A 16,086-nucleotide genomic window follows, 5' to 3' on the forward strand; every position below is an offset into this window, starting at 1 on the left:
GCTGGACTCTGTCTGCTGGAGGCGGCTGGGGGGGAGCTGCGCCTCTGCCCTGTGCTGGGACAGGGAGAGGGACAGAGGGGGGCTGAGCTGCAGCGGGGGGGGCTGCAGCGTGCCAGCTGAGCGTGGCAACCGGCCCAGCCCTCAGGATGGCCGGTTCGCGCGGCACCGGGGCTGCTCGGGACGCCTGATGCGAAGAGGTGGGAGGTCAGTGCTGGAGTACAGGCTTTATTGACACCGGCGCTGAGACCCCCCCCGCAGCCGTCCTGGCGTGGCAGGGGGGGTGTTTGCGTCCTTCGTGGGAGCTGCCGTCCTGTCCATACGCACCGACAGTCTCGATACGATACAGAGAGTATACGGGTGATTACAAAGGGGGCTGCAGCCAGCCCAGCGCCCGTGGGCTGAGCCAGTTTGTCCGCGCTCTGCCCTGCTCCGACCCCCCCTTTGCATCCGACGTGGCCTTCAGCACCGGGGGGGGGGTCACTCTCGTCCCGCCTGGGTCCTGTGCTGTACCGCCGGGGCTCGCCCCCAGACCCCCCTCAGCCCCCCAAGCTGAAATCCCGCAGGTTACCGATTGCCGGCGCTGCGGATGTGAGCGCGCGGGCGGCTGCGTGGGACCGAAACCCCCCAGAGGAAGAGATGTTCGGTCACCACAGGCGGTGTGATGGTGAGCTCCAGGGCTGGATGGTCCTGTGCAGCTCGGTTTGGGCAAAACATGCCTCTCTGCCACGTGCCCGGGGCCGGTGGCTTGGGCTGGTGACCACTCCGGCTGTGTGGTCCCACTCTTTGCCCTCCCACGAAACCCAGCGCTGGCATCACTCTGGGTTTCTAACGAGCCCGGACTGAAACTCCTTCACTCCTTTCCAGGAGCCGACGCTGGCCCCGCCGCATCCCGGCAGGCTGTCCCCGGGGGCTCTGCTCACCGCGGTCCCGTCCCGGTGCCTCCAGCACCCCGCGCACCCCCAGCGTGGCTGTGAGGTCGGACTTGCAGAGGGTCCTCCTGCCATGGGGCCGCTTTGGCTCGCGGTCGCCGCCGTCACCCCGGTGCCTCTCCTGCAGCAGACAGCCGTTGGGTGCTCCCCGCTCCGTTCGCTCCAACGGGAGCCAGGGAGGTGATGTGCCACCAGGGCCGGGATGTCCCCCCCCTCCTGCACGTCTCCCGTGGGCCCTCGGAGACCGTTCCTGGCTGGTGGGCATCCTCCCGGCTGGACACGCTGCGGGCAGCCGCCCCCCGTGTCCTCCACCTGGCTCGTCCCTCGCCGCGAGGGACAACGCACGCAGGGAAGGACCCAGCGCCCGCCATCCCCCGGCCGTCGGGAGGTTGTCCGGTTTGGAAAACTGCTGCCCCGGGGCCAGGCGGGAGCAGGGGGGGTGGGGGGAAGGTGGGAGGCGGAGGCGGTTGTCACAGGTCGAGCCGGAAGGCCCCGAAGTAGCTGGCTGCTGCGTCGTTGTAGTCGATGGCCAAGGAGGAGACGGAGACGAAGAGCTCGTCGCCGGCCTTCAGCTCGAACAGCCCCCCCTGGTAGAGAGCGTGGAGCCCGTAGTCCGCCTCGGGCGCCCAGCACTTGGTGCCGACCCCCTTGAGCAGGAGGATGGGTTGGCTGTAGGACGTCTTCCAGTTGATGCACTGGACGAGCTGGGGGACGGAGACGCGGGCGCCCGCCCTGTCGCTGGGGTAGCGGAAATAGATCTGGGAGTAGACGTAGTACTTGCCCGCCTGGTTGACCTGCAGCCGGCCGTCCCGGTAGGTGATGTTCTGCAGGTGCGAGTGGATGGTGCTGGCTTCCCAGCGGGCGATGGCGTGGCGGCAGGACTGGGAGAGGTTCCCGAAGCGCTTGGAGTTGCCTGGGGAGAAGGAAGGGTCACCGAGGGGAGCGGGATGCTCTGGGGGACACCCGTCAGGGTCAGGAGAAAGGGAGGGGGGGGGCGGCTCGAACTCTCTCCCACAGTCTTCCAGGGGTGGAGAAGGTGGTCTCGGGCAGGAGAGGAGAAACATCTCCCCGTCTGCCACCAAAGGCGTCCTCCCATCCTGGTCCCCTGCCCTGCGGGTGGGATCCTTCCCCCGTCCCCAGCTCAGAAACCCGCCGGGTCCCCGACTCACCCCCCTGGGCCAGGCTCTGCGGGCGGAGGGTGAGATGTGCCGAGGGCTTGCCGGCTGTTTTGGGAGGCACCTGCCCCTCCGAGGCGTTGAAGTAGCTCCGGCGGGCCTCTGCGAGGAAAGGGACACGCGGCTGTAGAGGACAGAGAGCGTGGGGACACCCGGCAGGTCCTCACCGAGCAAGCGGAGCGAGCGGGGCAGGGAAATGCCCCACTGACCCGTCGAAGAGGGGGTTATTTAGGGATGGAGACGTTTAGTCAATCATTATCCAGCGTTTCCCTGCTGTGCCCTGTGGCCCTGGTTCCCCGGACTCCAGACAGACGGACAGACACGGATGTCCCTCCGACCCGTTCCCAGGGGACGCTACGCCCTTCACCCCCGCAGTGGGACGGCCTTTGCTCCCCGCTCTCCCGCTCTCCCGCCCCGGCTCGCAGCGCCGTGCCCGCCGGAGTTTGCCCCGGGAGCGACCGAGTGTCCCCCGTCTGTCCTTCCCCCACCCCCCTGCAGCCCGCTGGCACCCCCGGCCGCACGCCGTGCCCTGCGCACGTGGACCGCGGCTCCGGCTGCGACGCGGCCCCGGCAGTGAGGTCGTCCGTCGAGCGTCGCCCCCAGGACTCACCCTTCACCGCGCTCCGGCGGAGGGCGTTCTCCGTCACCTGCACCGGCGGAGAGAAACGATCCCACGGTTAAAGGTGAAACGGGTGTTCCCGCGTCCCAACCCCTCTGCCACCCCGTCGGGGGGGCCCATGGGGAAACTGAGGCACGCAGGAGCTCTCCCATGGGCTGTCCCGTCCTCCCCCGGTCCCCAAAGGCGGCGGGTGCGGGCTCACCGTGGCCACGTAGGCTTTGATGGTGTTGGCCAGCTTGAGGCAGGACTGGTTGCTGATGAGCTCCTCCAGGCTGGAGCCCTCCTGCTGCTGGGTGAGAACCTGCAGACACCGCAGCTCCTCCGCGCTCGCCGGCGCCTGGGCTTTGAGCTGCAACACAAACAGCCGGACGCCTCCGCGTCAGAGCGGGCAAGGGCGGCGCGCGGGGCTCGGCCGGAGGGAGCCGAGGTGCAAACACCAGCGGGGTCCTCCCGTGCTGGGATGGAGCTGGGTGGCAGGAGGCTGGGTGGGTCCCGAGTTCTGCTAAAAATCTGCTTTTTGTGGATTGGGCAGGTTAAACCTCATCGCGGCGGAATCTCGCACCCCCGGCGGAAGCGAGTCCTGCTCATCCCGGCTCTTGGGGAAACCACGACAGCCCCTTCTCACCGCGTTCCAGCGCCGGGCGTGGGGCGAGACGTGAGGATTCCCACGAGCTGCAGAGCACCAGGTAAAGGAAAAGAACCCAAACTTCCCCTTCGCCATCTCCTTCGCCTCTCCCTCTCCTGCCCCGGGGGATGGGGGCCGCTCCGGCAGCGCAACCCACCCTTAGCTCTGAGCGCGGTGTTCGCGGCTGCCGGGGCAGCGGTCGCGCTGCGAGGTTTGGCTCCGGGCGGCGCGCGGAGAGGAGAGCTGCGGCCGCGGGCTGGACGTGCCCGGGCAGCCTGGTCCCCGCGCGTCGCGCTCTCCCGCTGCCGAACGTCCCTTCCCGAGCTAAACCGGCGCTGCCCTTCCAGCCGCCGAGCCGTGCTCCGCCAGCGCCGGGACCCCGAGCGCTGGCGGTGCTGCGTCAGCCCAGGCGGAGCTCAAGGACGCTTTCCAGCCTGTGCTGGCTTGTGGTTTGGGCCGGGAAGCCTTCCCTCCGCGTGACGCCGGCTGCTGCACGGCATGTTGCTCCTTCCCAGGCTGTCCCGCGGCTGACCCGGCTCAGCTCTGGCTCCGGTGTCCCCGCGGGGGGACAGGCACGGCTGGCTACAGGGTGGTGCTGTCTAGGGCGTGGGGAAACTGAGGCACAGATGGGACGGCTGCCCTGAAATCAGTGGGCAAGGAGCTGGGAGTGAACACCGGCACCTTGAGCATCCCACCTTCATCGGCTGGGCCATTCCCAGGTCCCAGGACAGAACCCAAGGAGTCCTCGGGCTCGGCCGCATCGTCACCTGGGGCTTGGCTGCATTGTCACTTGGGACTCGGCCGCATCGTCACCTGGGGCTCGGCCACCTCCCCGAGTCCCTGCTTGCTCCGAGCCCCCACCAGACTCCCGCCTGCCCACCCCCCTCCGTTTTGGGGTGCTCACCCTGCCTGGCAGCGGGGCGCGCGCGCCTTTGGGACCAATACAGACTCCATCAGCAGAAAGAGTGCGGGAGGTCAGATAAAAAGAGTTGGGTTTGGGGTTTTTTTTGCACTCTTGGGCCCCCATCTGCCCCGGGCTGGGTTTCGCCGGCGGCGCTGCAGTCCCACATAGACCTGTCTGCGGGAGCGGGAGGACGCCCGGTGCCCGCCGGGGCGCTCCATCCCCAAGCGATGGGGCTGCTCCCACGAAACTCCCCAACGCCAGCGCGGGCGGCTCCATCCGCGCTGCCCGCAGCGCTAATTACACTGCTAATCACGGCTCCTGCCCGCACCACTGGGCTCAGCCCTCCTCCCGGCAGCCCCGCGAAGGCGGCGCCACGTTCCCAGCAGCAGCGTGGGGACCGCGGCCCCGCGCCTCGTCCCTCTGCGTCCAGACAACTGCCTGGCACCGGCCGATCGCGCTAATTGCCTCGACGATGACATGCGGCGACTGGCCGCGTGTACCACCGGCGGGGCACCCCCCTCCCCACCGCCTTCGCCGTCTCCCCTCCTGGGAACCTGGGGTGGGATGTTTAAATTAAGGAAAAAGTGGGAAGGTTTTGTAAAAAGTGGGGGCACGGGAATTACCCCCCCGTGAGGGGGTGAGGGCAGTCGGGCCGCGCGGAGCGATTCAGCGTCGCCGGCGATGCTGAGCTCTGACCACCGCTCCCCAGCACAGACCCCACGCAGGGACCCCGTGGGTAGCCTCTGAAATTAGCCCAAAGAGGTCAATTTAAGCGGCTTTGTCCTCCCTTCAGCCCTTCCCTGCGGCTCCGTCTGCCGACGTTCCCCTCCTCTCTCCGTTCCCCTCCTCTCTCCGGTGCCTTTCATGTAAACCCCTCACAGCGGGTGCCACACGGCATCCGGGGATGGAAACAAAGACCAAAGCTTTGTCTGCTCCCAGGGATGCTCCGCTGGGCACCAGACAGGGCCGTTCCTCCTGCATCCCTGGGAAGGGCTATTTCCTTCCCCCCCCCCCCCGCCCCCCGCCTCTGTTGTGGTTTTGTGCATCGTTTGGCACAGCGGGACCCATTTCTCGGGGCCCTCCATCGCTGGGGAAGACGGGTACCATCACCGGAGCTGCCCGGCAGTCCTCACTTTCCCTCTCCCCGTAGCAAAGCTCTCTCCGGTTTGGTGGTTTCCCCTCCTTGACCCTCTCGCTGCTCGGGGATTGCTGCTGGGGGGAGGCTGTTGGCAGGATCAGGCCCTTTTTTTTTGTCTGAGTTTGGGAACGGTTTGGCTCGAGGAGGTGGGAACGACTGGAGCAGGGTTATTTGGTGTCGTTAAGCTGGAGCAAGCGCCCGAGAGCTGCTGGGATGGGGGGGGTTCCCAGTTGGGCCACCATCAGCAGCTCACAAAGGGGGTGAGGAGGATTCCGCGGTCCTGGAGTAGGGGTGGGATGGGAACGGAGGGGGTGGGTGCGGGGGTGAAGTAGAAACCGGGATCAAATGGGGTCTGGAGCCCAAAGCAGCCCTCCCCCTTCCCCCATCCCCATCCGGATCCGCAGCCTCTGATGGGAGCCCAGGGCAGGGCCCCCCCTCCCAGTGCGGACCCCCAGCTCCGGATGGAGCCCAGGACAAAGGCTCCGTCTCTGCACATCTGGATCCGCGGCTCTGGGCGGAGCCGGGGGGCAGTGTCCATCCCCACACCCCACATCTGGATCGGCGGCTCCCAGGGGCAGTGTCCACCTCCCACCCACATCTGGAGCCGGGGGCACTGTCCACCTCTCACCCCACATCTGGATCCACGACTCCCAGGGGAGCCGGCGGCAGTGTCCACCCCCCATCTCCCCCCCCCCCCCCCCCCCCATCTGGATCCGCCGCTCCGGGCGGAGCTCGGGGCAGCCCCCCCTCTCTCTGCCCTCCCCCCCAACCCCCCCACGCTTCCACATCTGGATCCGCGACGGGGCGTCCCCGGCGAGCAGAGGCGCGGAGAGGGGGGCGGGCAGAGCCCCCCCCGCAGCCGTCGGGTCCCCCGGGGGTGCAGCCCCCCCCCCCCCCCCCCCCCCCCCCTCCGCCGGTGCCCGTAACCCGCGGGGGGGGGGGGGGGGGGGGGCTCTCCAGGCCCGAGCCCCCTCCGACGGGCTCACCTTGGAGATGGCCATGGTGAAGTAGACGAAGAGGCCGGTGGTGGAGGCGATCTGCAGGGCGAGGATGGCCATAACGGCCACGCTGCCCCACAGCGGCCCGCAGCGCCGCCGCCGCCGCCGCCCCCCCCGCGCCCCGCCGGCACCGGCCCCCGCGGCGGGGGCGGGAGCGGGGTCGGGGCCGTCGGGCAGCATGGGGGTCTCCGAGCCGCCGCTGTCGGAGCGCAGGTAGTGCCCGGCGCTGGGCTGGTGCGGGGCCATGGCCCGGCCCGCCCCGGCTGCCGCTGCCCCGCCGCGCTCCGACGGGGGGGGGGGGGGGCGGGAGGGACAGGCCGAGGGGCGGGGCCGAGGGGGTGGGGCCGGGGGGCGGGGCTTGGACGAGGGGCGGGGCCTCCCCGCCTATTCTCCTCCCCCACCTCCCCCGCGGCGGGACCCGGGGTCGGTCTCGGGGATGGGGAATGGGGGACCGTCCCCCGACGGCAGCGGTGGGACCGCGGGGACGGGGCGGCGTGGGGGGACCCCGCGGGGCTGGGGACACCCGGGTACAGGCGGCCAGGACCCCCCCCGGGTGTGGAGAGGAGGGCTGGGGGCTGGGGGCTGGGGCTGGGGCTGGGGGGGACCCGACCCGGAGGGCTGAGAGAGTTGGGGGTGTTCAGCCTGGAGAGGAGAAGGCTCCGGGGAGACCTCAGAGCCCCTTCCAGTGCCTAAAGGGGCTCCAGCAGAGCTGGGGAGGGACTCTGGATCCAGAACTTCTTTCCTGTGCGGGTGGTGAGCCCCTGGCGCAGGGTGCCCTGAGGAGCTGTGGCTGCCCCATCCCTGGAGGTGTTCAAGGCCGGGTTGGATGGGGCTGGGAGCAACCTGGGCTGGGGGGAGGGGGCCCTGCCTGGGGCGGGGGGGGGACTGGATGGGCTTTAAGGTCCCTTCCAACCCAAACCATTCTAAGATGATGATGATGGTGACCTGAGACAGGTTTGATGTGCCACACACCCCCATGGGGCACAGAGCCAGCAGGTCTGGCCAGGGCTCAGCTGACCACCACAAGAAGCTCAGACAGATAAAGGTTTGCAGAAAGGGGGTCAACTACTGCTGAGAGTCTCCCAGAGGCCTTCTCCGGGGTTGGGGAACAATGTGCCCACTCTGCCCACGGGGGAGAGCCCACCCCGGGCTGGGAGCAGGGCAGGCTCTCCTCTGGGCGCACTGGTGTTTGGCCGCCGAACCCCCGTGCTCTGCCCTGCGGGTGGGCAGAGTTCCCGCCGGCGCTGGAACAGAAACGCGGAGTTGTTTGGAAAACAAAGATAAAAGCTGGAGAAAGGGCTGTTAGGTGATGACGGCGAGAGCTGCCCCACCATCAGGTGAGTCTGCGGCTCTCGCTGCTTTTCCCTCTAGGAATGAAAGTGAGATCTTGATGAAACACGGGAGCGCTTTGGTATTCCCAGAACCGCTAAGGAGGCGTGTGGGAAAAGTGGGCTGGCCCCAGCCCGGACCCACCAGCAGCTCTGGTGTCCCCCGTCCCCCCCGCCCCGAGCCGTGTGCCCGGCGCAATTTGGGATTGATGGCGAAACAGGGACCTGAGTGTCAGCGGGAGACGCGGGTGAGCCCCACCATGGAGGTAGTCAACCCCGTCGCCAGGACTTCAAGCCCCACAGCCGTCCCCAGGTGGGGACACAGCCCAGTGCCGCGGCCGTAGTCATCACAGGGACACGTGGCTGTGAAGCCACCGGGGCTGACGTCCCTGTGTGCCACAGGGGTCCCCAGCTAGCGCCGCTCGCCCTCGGCGGGAGCTGTGGGCCAGAGCGCTGCCAGGCTGAGCTTTGACCCTTGAGGGGCTTAAAACTGTCGGTGATATTCCAGTGATAAAATCGGGTCAGGATTTGGCCCTCGAGCCCGGACTCTCTGGGCTGGGGCTGGCGCAGTGTGTGGCATCGTGGGACCCCCCCACTGGGGGAACGGGGAGAGCTGGTGGGAAGAGGGGGCTCAGCCGCTGCTCACTTCGCTGCTGCTCTCACACAACGAAGGGTTTTTTTCTTTTTTCCTTTAAAAAAGGAACTTGTCCCGCTTCCCCTCCCGCCTGCCAGGAGCGGCACCGGCTCCCCCACGGCATCCTCTTGCCTCCCCCCGGCTTCGGGCAGGCCGTTCCCTGCAGGAGAAGGCGGCGGATTCCCGGGTACCACCTAATTAAAAGGGAAAGAGCAGGTCCGGTTTCTCTTTATAACGATTTGTGGGGCTGGGGGAGAGCGGCAACGCCCTCTCACGTCCCTAATTGCGATGAACTCAGGCGGAGGGGACGGGAATTGCCCTTTCCCTCAGCCGCCAGCGCGGGAGCTGGAAGAAGAACCTCTCGAGCAACTTTCTGGTCCTACTTCTGTGCTTGAATGCTCTCGTCCCTCGATAGGGATGATGTCCGTGTCACCATCTGGGGCAGAGAGCCCGGCAGCGCCCACCCTCTGCGGCGCGGGGGGAGGATGGTGGGGCTCTTTGGGGTTCCCTCCCCGGGGGATGGAGGAGATGGCCCTTGGTGGAGTGGATTCGGGGCTGAGAGTGGGTCCCTCTGCCCGTCCCCAAATGCTGCCGCCGCTCGGGGGGCAGGGAGGGCAGGGGGTGGCCCTGTTGTCCCCCACCGGTTGTGCGTGGGGCAGAGCGCGGCAAAGGCTCGAGCAGGTCCTGCCTTTTCCTCTGCCTGATGTGGAGCAATCCCGCCTGCGACGCCGGGCGGTCCCCGTGCGCCGGGAGTGACCCCTGGTCCCCCTTCTCGCTCCTTTCCCCGCTCATCCCAGGCTCTGGCTGGTTGTGGCAGCGGCCACCCTTGGTGGCCGGTGGGTGTCCCTGGCCAGTGCCGGTGGCCATCCCTTGTCTCACACCCATCACACAGACGCCGCACCCCGACACGGGGCTGCTGAGCACCCGGATGGGGGAGATGGAGGTTGGAGGCGGCTTTCGCAAAGGAAATGTCGAGCAGAGGGGCCGGCGGCGCTGCGGGGGTGACGGCTGCCTGCGGGGTCGGCGTCGGCTCTCCCCTGGCTCCTCGGGGTGACGTTTCTGCCCGTGGCCTTCCTCCCGACCCATTCTCTCTGGCCCTGCCGCTGCCGCCTGGCTGGGTTGGCCTCACGCGTAGCCCAGGAGGAGTTCGGAGCGGGTGTCCTCCACAAGCTCCCCCCCGCGTGCTTTGCCACGAGGTGAAGGGCTGAGGGTGGATTTATTACCAACCGTCCCAGCCAAAGCCTTCCAGCTCGGGCTGCTCCTTCATCTGAGTGTCCGCTCTCATCTCCACCACCCTTTGCTGTCTCCTCCCTTTCTGCGGGAAGGGGCTGCTGAACTCATAGAATCACGGGATGGTGTGGGCTGGAAGGGACCTTAAAGACCATCCAGTGCCACCCCCTGCCCCGGGCAGGGACACCTCCCCCCAGCCCAGGTCGCTCCCAGCCCCGTCCAACCCGGCCTTGAACACCCCCAGGGATGGGGCAGCCACAGCCCCTCGGGGCACCCTGCGCCAGGGGCTCACCGTCCACACAGCCAACAATTTCTTCCTCATATCTCATCTCAATCTCCCCTCTTTCAGTGTAAAACCGTTCCCCCTCATCCCATCGCTCCCCTCCCTGATCCAGAGTCCCCCCCCAGCTCTCCTGGAGCCCCTTTAGGCACTGGAAGGGGGTCTGAGGTCTCCCCGAAGCCTTCTCTTCTCCAGGCTGACTCCCCCACCTCTCCCAGCCTGTCCTCCCAGCAGAGGGGCTCCAGCCCTCCCAGCATCTCCGGGGCCTCCTCTGGCCCTGCTCTACCAGCTCTGTGAACTCCTGGTGACTTGTCCCCACCTCGGGCGGGAAAACGCTGCCGTTTCCACCGCTGTGCCGCGTCAGTCAGGATGCTCCTGAGACGAGGGGATCTCCCAGCCCAAAGCATCTGCCAAGCCCCCGCGGGGTCGTCCCCCTCTCCGCCAGCGGTCCCTGCCCGGGGCCCGGCAGAAGCAGGCGCTGCTCGGCTCAGCGCCACCGCGGGCGCCGGTCCTGCCCTGGCACGTTGCTGCTGCCCCGGGCGCGCTGCCTCCGTGGGAACCGGGGAAGGGCGCTGAGCTAGGCGAGGGATGACTATTCATTTCTAAAAAATCCAATGAAAAGTGAGCCCTCCTGGTTGTTCTTCCTGTTCAAAAAACCTTCAGCGCCGGGTGGAGGGGGAAGAGCGAGGAAAGGCGCGTTGGTGGCACAGACCGCTCGCCAAAGCCCTGTCCTGCTCTCCGGCAGCCGTTCTGCCCGTCGCTGGCGTTGGAGGGCTGCCTGCGCGGGGGGTGGCGGGGACCCGGGGTTTGAGAGACCCACAACAATTTATTGTCGTTTAGACAATCATTCTCTCACCTGATGACCCCTCCCCACCCGGGAAGGGGATTTGGGAAAAAACAGGGAAGCCCGAGGGGTGGAATGTAAACAGATTTCATAGAATAAGACCAGATAATTAACATTAATAACACTAAAGAGCCAATATTGATCCCGATGCCAATATAAATCCCCAGGGATTACCCCCAGCCCGTTCCATCGGTAGGAGCCGGGCGCTCCCAGCAGTGACAGCCCATGGGGGACCCTGCGAGCGCTGCGGCTGCGGGAGGAAGGGAAGGGCTCCGGGCTGCGGCACCGGGGCAAGGAGTTCTCATGGCGGCAGCCGTCACGGGGGAGAGAGAACTCCTCAGCGAACGTTCTGATTGATACGGAATGGGCCTTCACGGTATGAACTAACCCTGTTGGGCAGCGTGGGCCGAGCGCCCACATCTCGCTCCTCCTCATTCCCGCACCCGGCGAGCTCGGAAACACCGAGGCCCTGAAACCCGCACCCCATCGCTGGCTGTAAAGTCAATATTTTCACCAGTTCCGACACGGGAGTCTTCTGAAAGCGCAGTCTTCCCAAGCGTTAGAGGAGAAATTAGTCCTGTGTCGCTCAAACCAGGACAGCTGTGTCCCCGGAGGGGCCAAGGCCGCGCGTGGGCTCTGGCGCGGAGCAGAGGGAGACCCGGAGCTCCAAGAACTTGGTAGCTCGGGGCCGCTCTCCGTGCCGCGGGGACGGGAGGTTTGCAGAGCGGCCGAGCCCGTGAGCGGGGGCAGGACCAGAACCGGAGATGCGCAGAGAACACTGAGTGGGAGCCAGATTTAAAAAAAAAAAAAATAAAAATATATATATATATATATATATATGAAATGCCTCCCAATTCTGGCTGAGGAGTTGTTTTTCACTTTTAATGTTTCCTGGTGTGTGCGCTAGGAGAGCCGGGTTGGCCGAGCCTGGCAGTTTGTTTCCACAGCGCTCAGTGGCGCAGAGCGAGTGCCGCGGAGCAGGAGGAGGTGTTTTCGGGGGGTTGGCGGTGCGGTCAGTGAGGCACTGGGTGAGGCTGCGGGTGGTGCGTCTGCGAGATGGAGGTGCGAGTTGTGTGTCCAGGATATGGAGATGTGAGTTGTGTGTCCTGGCGATGGAGGTCTGAGTTGTGTGTGTGGGAGATGGAGGTGTGAGTTGTGTGAGATGCAGATGGAGGTGTGAGTTGTGTGTCTGGGAGATGGAGGTGAGAGTTGTGTGTGTGGGAGACGGAGGTGTGAGTTGTGTGAGATGCAGATGGAGGTGTGAGTTGTGTGTCCTGGAGATGGAGGTGCGAGTGGTGTGAGATGCAGATGGAGGTGCGAGTTGTGTGTCTGGAGATGGAGATGTGAGTGGTGTGTGTGGGAGATGGAGGTGCGAGTGGTGTGAGATGCAGATGTAGATGTGAGTTGTGTGTCCAGGAGGTGGAGGTGCGAGTGGTGTGTGTGGCAGATGAAGGTGCGAGTTGTGTGAGATGCAGATGGAGGTGCGAGTGGTGTGAGATGCAGATGGAGGTGCGAGTTCTGTGTCTGGAGATGGAGAAGTGTTTTGTGTGTTTGGGAGATGGAGATGTGAGTGGTGTGTGTGGCAGATGAAGGTGCGAGTTGTGTGAGATGCAGATGGAGGTGCGAGTTCTGTGTCTGGAGATGGAGAAGTGTTTTGTGTGTTTGGGAGATGGAGATGTGAGTGGTGTGTGTGGGAGATGGAGGTGCGAGTTGTGTGAGATGCAGATGTAGATGTGAGTTGTGTGTCCAGGAGGTGGAGGTGCGAGTTGTGTGTGTGCGATTTGTGTGTGTGGGAGATGGAGATGCGAGTTGTGTGAGATGCAGATGGAGGTGCGAGTGGTGTGTGTGGGATTTCCCAGCCTGTCCCTGGGATTCCCTCAGCCTTGCTCGGGGCAGGATGGTTGAATGTGGGATTTAGCCGTGGGGTTTTCCCGCGTTTCCCGGGGCTGCCAGCACGGGCAGCGTCTGTGGGGTCAGCCTAGGCTGGACCCCTCCTGAGCCGGTTGTGTGACAGCGCCGTCCTCCCTGGTTCCCATCTCCTGGAGCAGAGCTCCTGCGCTCCGTCTCCGCCGCCTGAGGCTGTTCCTTTAAGCGAAGGCGCTGGCGGCGTTCGCTCCAGCGAGGGATAATTTCTAACATGTGTTGGCTGCGGGATGTTCAGCCGGGAGCCAGCAGCCCCCCCGGGATGGGAAATCACTGCCTGCAGCTCGGGAAGGCCTTCACTAACCTCCCTGCTCTCCCCTCCCAGCCCTTTGCCTTTCCGTTTGAACTGATCGATCCCTGTGCCGAGATTTATTTTTTTTTTTTAATTTTTTTTTTTTTGGGGGGGGGGAAAACTTCCTTCCCCATCACACCGTACTTCCGAGGCTCAATGGGAAGGTCGCTGCTTCCAGCCGAGGTTGGGTCAGGTCACCTTCTTGGCCAGGTCTGCCCCGACCACGTGGAGGACCCAGTGGGACCTCTGTGCCGGGCTCGGTTCTGCCCTCGCCGTGGGGAGCCCCCTCCCCTGGGGTGGCCGGGACCACCCCCACTCCCTCGGCCAGCCCTACCCCGTGGCCCGTCAGAGCCGGGGGGGGTCACCCCATCCGTGGGGCAGCGCAGCATCACACCCTGGAGCTGTCGCAGGAACCGGGGAAACAGGAGGTGGCCGGTGGTGTGCCCTGGCCCACTGCCCCTCTGTGCCTCAGTTTCCCTCTCTCCTTCCAGTGCTTAAACGGGGCTTAGAAGAAAGATGGGGACAGACTTTTTAGCAGGGCCTGTTGCGATAGGAGGAGGGGAATGGCTTCAAACTGGAAAAGGAGAGATTTAGATGTGATATGAGGAAGAAATTGTTGGCTGTGGGGGCGGTGAGCCCCTGGCGCAGGGTGCCCCGAGAAGCTGTGGCTGCCCCATCCCTGGGGGTGTTCAAGGCCGGGTTGGAAGGGGCTGGGAGTGACCTGGGCTGGGGGAGGTGTCCCTGCCCAGGGCAGGGGTGGCACCGGGTGGTCTTCAAGGTCCCTTCCTACCCAAACCCTTCTATGATCCCATGATCCTGTGACTCTGTGTCCAGCACAGCCTCTCCGAGGGCCCTTGCCTCCTGCATCATCTCTCAAGTGCTTGAGATCACTGGCAGGAAGACGTCCAGCTTGGACAGTGCTCTGGTGTTTGTTCATCCCGGAGAACGCCCCAAACGCCCTGCGAAGTGCAGCGCAGCGCCCTGGCCGCGTGCGTTTGGTCAGAGGGAGGAAAGGCTGGTTTGGAAGCAGATGAGAGACGCTGTAAGAAAATACTTAAATAGCAGGAGGGCTCCCAGAGCCCTTATTATGTCGAAGGGTGGGAGATGGGAGGGCCAGCTCACCCCCCCGAGGGTGACACCACATTCCCTGGGTGATGCTCTGACCTGTGGGTGGAGATGGGGGAGCTGGTGCCTGCACACTGCAGGTCCGGCCGCTGACACGGGGCTGTGGGGAGCGTTTGGCTGTGAAGTGGGTCAGGCTCTACAGCGGGTGTGTGCTGGGACCTCTCCTCACCCACCTGCGTGGCGCGTTGGGGCACCCAGCTGCAGTGGCAGCACGGGGTCCTCATCACCATCACCCACCGCCTCCGGGGCAGGCACCAATGTAGGGTCCTGGGGAGAAGAAGAGCCTTTGAAAAACTGAACTGGAGATGGATCTATGGGGACCAGGATGGAGACATGGGATGGAGCAGGGTGGGCAACCTTCCAGTTGGCTGGGCCACCTCTACAAGGCCACCACAGAGGGGACACTCCTGGGAGACGTGGTGCTCAGGTGGCTTGGTGCAGCACGGTTGAGCACGGACCTCAGCGCAGGTCCTGCTGGGGCGATCGTCCAGCGGGGGCCGCGCCAGGCCATCAGCGCCTCTCCCCGCCCGTGGAAACCAAAGCGTGGCACTGGCGTCAGTTTGGGAATGAGAGGGGTGTTGGGAGGCCCAGAGTGCAAAGGATGGATGCCACCAGCAAAATGCCCAGTGGTGGGATGCTGGTCCCAGCTCCTGCAGCCGGTTTCAAGCTTTTCAAGAGTCGGTGTTATCCCTGGCCACACGTTTCCGAGCGGAGAGTCACCATCCCTGCATCAGGCACGGGCAGAAAACCCTTGGAGATGGCCGTGGCAGCCCTGCTGCTGCCTGGAGCGAAGAGGGGTGATTAAAGCCAGGTCTTTTATGTCCTCCCCCACCCAGAAGAACACTGATTTTACAGCGTATTTAACTTGTGGCGAAATGTGGAGGGACCCATCTGCTGCGGGGTGGTCCTCCAAAAAGCCAGCAGGTAGCTGGGCTGTGGTGGTGGGTGGGAGAAGGGTCTGCTGGGTCTGGCTTCAAGGTGTGCCAGGGGAAGCTTAGATTGGATATTCGGAAGAATTTCTTTACTGAAAGGGTCATCAGGTGTTGGAACGCGTTACCCAGGGCAGTGACGGAGTTCCCATCCCTGGAAGTATTTAAGGGTTGTGTAGATACAGTGCTGAGGGCCATGGTTTAGTGGTGGGCTGTCAGTGTGAGGTTGATGATTGGACCGGATGATCTTGCAGGTCTTTTCCAATCTAAGAGATTCAGTGGTTCTGTGATTCTGTCTGAGCAGGGAAGGGGGTGGGAGGAGGACACGTTTGGGTTTGCCCTTCGGCGATGTGGCTGCTGGGGACAGACACAGCCCGTGGGTGGGATGCGGTGCCGGAGGTCGGAGGTGGATGCTGGATGGGGCTGGGAGCAACCTGGGCTGGGGGGAGGTGTCCCTGCCCAGGGCAGGGGGGTTGGCACTCAATGATCTTCAAGGTCCCTTCCAACCCAAACCATTCTATGACTCTATGATGCTTCAGAGACGCCAGGACAGGTGAGAGTCCAATGTGGTGGCCACTTTCAGGAGACATAAAGCCTCAACTCAGAATGGGAAGTGTTTCAGCCCAGGGCTGGTGGTGCCCCTTCGCCCTTCCTGGGGGGACCGTGGGGTGAGGAGTAGGGGAGCACATGGTGCTGGTCGGTCCCGCTGTGGGGTCCCCCCTGGCAGTCTGGCTTGGGGGCAAGGATGTGCCAGCGGGACCAGGATGGGGTGACCCAAGCAGACGTGACTCAGCACCCAGACGGCGTGACTCAGCGCCCCAGATGTGCTGTCTGACAGCACCTAAGTGCTGATGCCGCAGAACTGACGCTGCGGTAACTGGGCGCCCAGTTTCTCCCTGGGATCGGCAGTTCCAATCTGCCCAAAGCCACCGCTGAACCAGGTTGCCCCAAGCCCGGTCCAACCCGACCTTGAACACCTCCAGGGATGGGGCAGCCACAGCTCCTCGGGGCACCCTGCGCCGGGGGCTCACCGCCCCCATAGGGAAGGATTTCTTCCAAGATATTTCTCATCTCAATCTCCCCTCCCTGATCCAGAGTCCCTCCCCAGCTCTC

The 16,086-nt window shown here is 64.9% G+C and overlaps 1 protein-coding gene across 1 annotated transcript; it reads right to left on the bottom strand.

Moving 5' to 3' along the window:
- Positions 1–215: 215 nt before the first annotated feature.
- Positions 216–6,668, bottom strand: LOC309675896 (tumor necrosis factor ligand superfamily member 10-like). Its single transcript, XM_082488319.1, has 5 exons — positions 6,377–6,668; positions 2,926–3,072; positions 2,715–2,751; positions 2,099–2,206; positions 216–1,842 (listed from the first exon to the last, which is right to left on the bottom strand). Exons 1-5 carry the CDS (start codon positions 6,632–6,634, stop codon positions 1,400–1,402), a joined length of 993 nt encoding a protein of 330 aa, XP_082344445.1. The 5' UTR covers positions 6,635–6,668; the 3' UTR covers positions 216–1,399.
- Positions 6,669–16,086: the final 9,418 nt, after the last annotated feature.

The sequence above is a fragment of the Vanellus vanellus genome (genome assembly GCF_965231255.1).
Source record: "Vanellus vanellus genome assembly, chromosome: 10".
In the NCBI taxonomy this organism is placed as follows: Eukaryota; Metazoa; Chordata; class Aves; order Charadriiformes; family Charadriidae; genus Vanellus; species Vanellus vanellus.

Bases quoted from the DNA above. Each gene is read 5' to 3' on its own strand.
- LOC309675896 (XM_082488319.1), bottom strand. From the start codon at position 6,634: ATGGCCCCGCACCAGCCCAGCGCCGGGCACTACCTGCGCTCCGACAGC. The intron at 2,207-2,714 runs GTGAGTCCTGGG...CTTTCCTCGCAG, and splicing joins CCGCCGGAGCGCGGTGAAGG to AGGCCCGCCGGAGCTACTTC. The intron at 1,843-2,098 runs GTGAGTCGGGGA...CCTTCTCCCCAG, and splicing joins GCAGAGCCTGGCCCAGGGGG to GCAACTCCAAGCGCTTCGGG.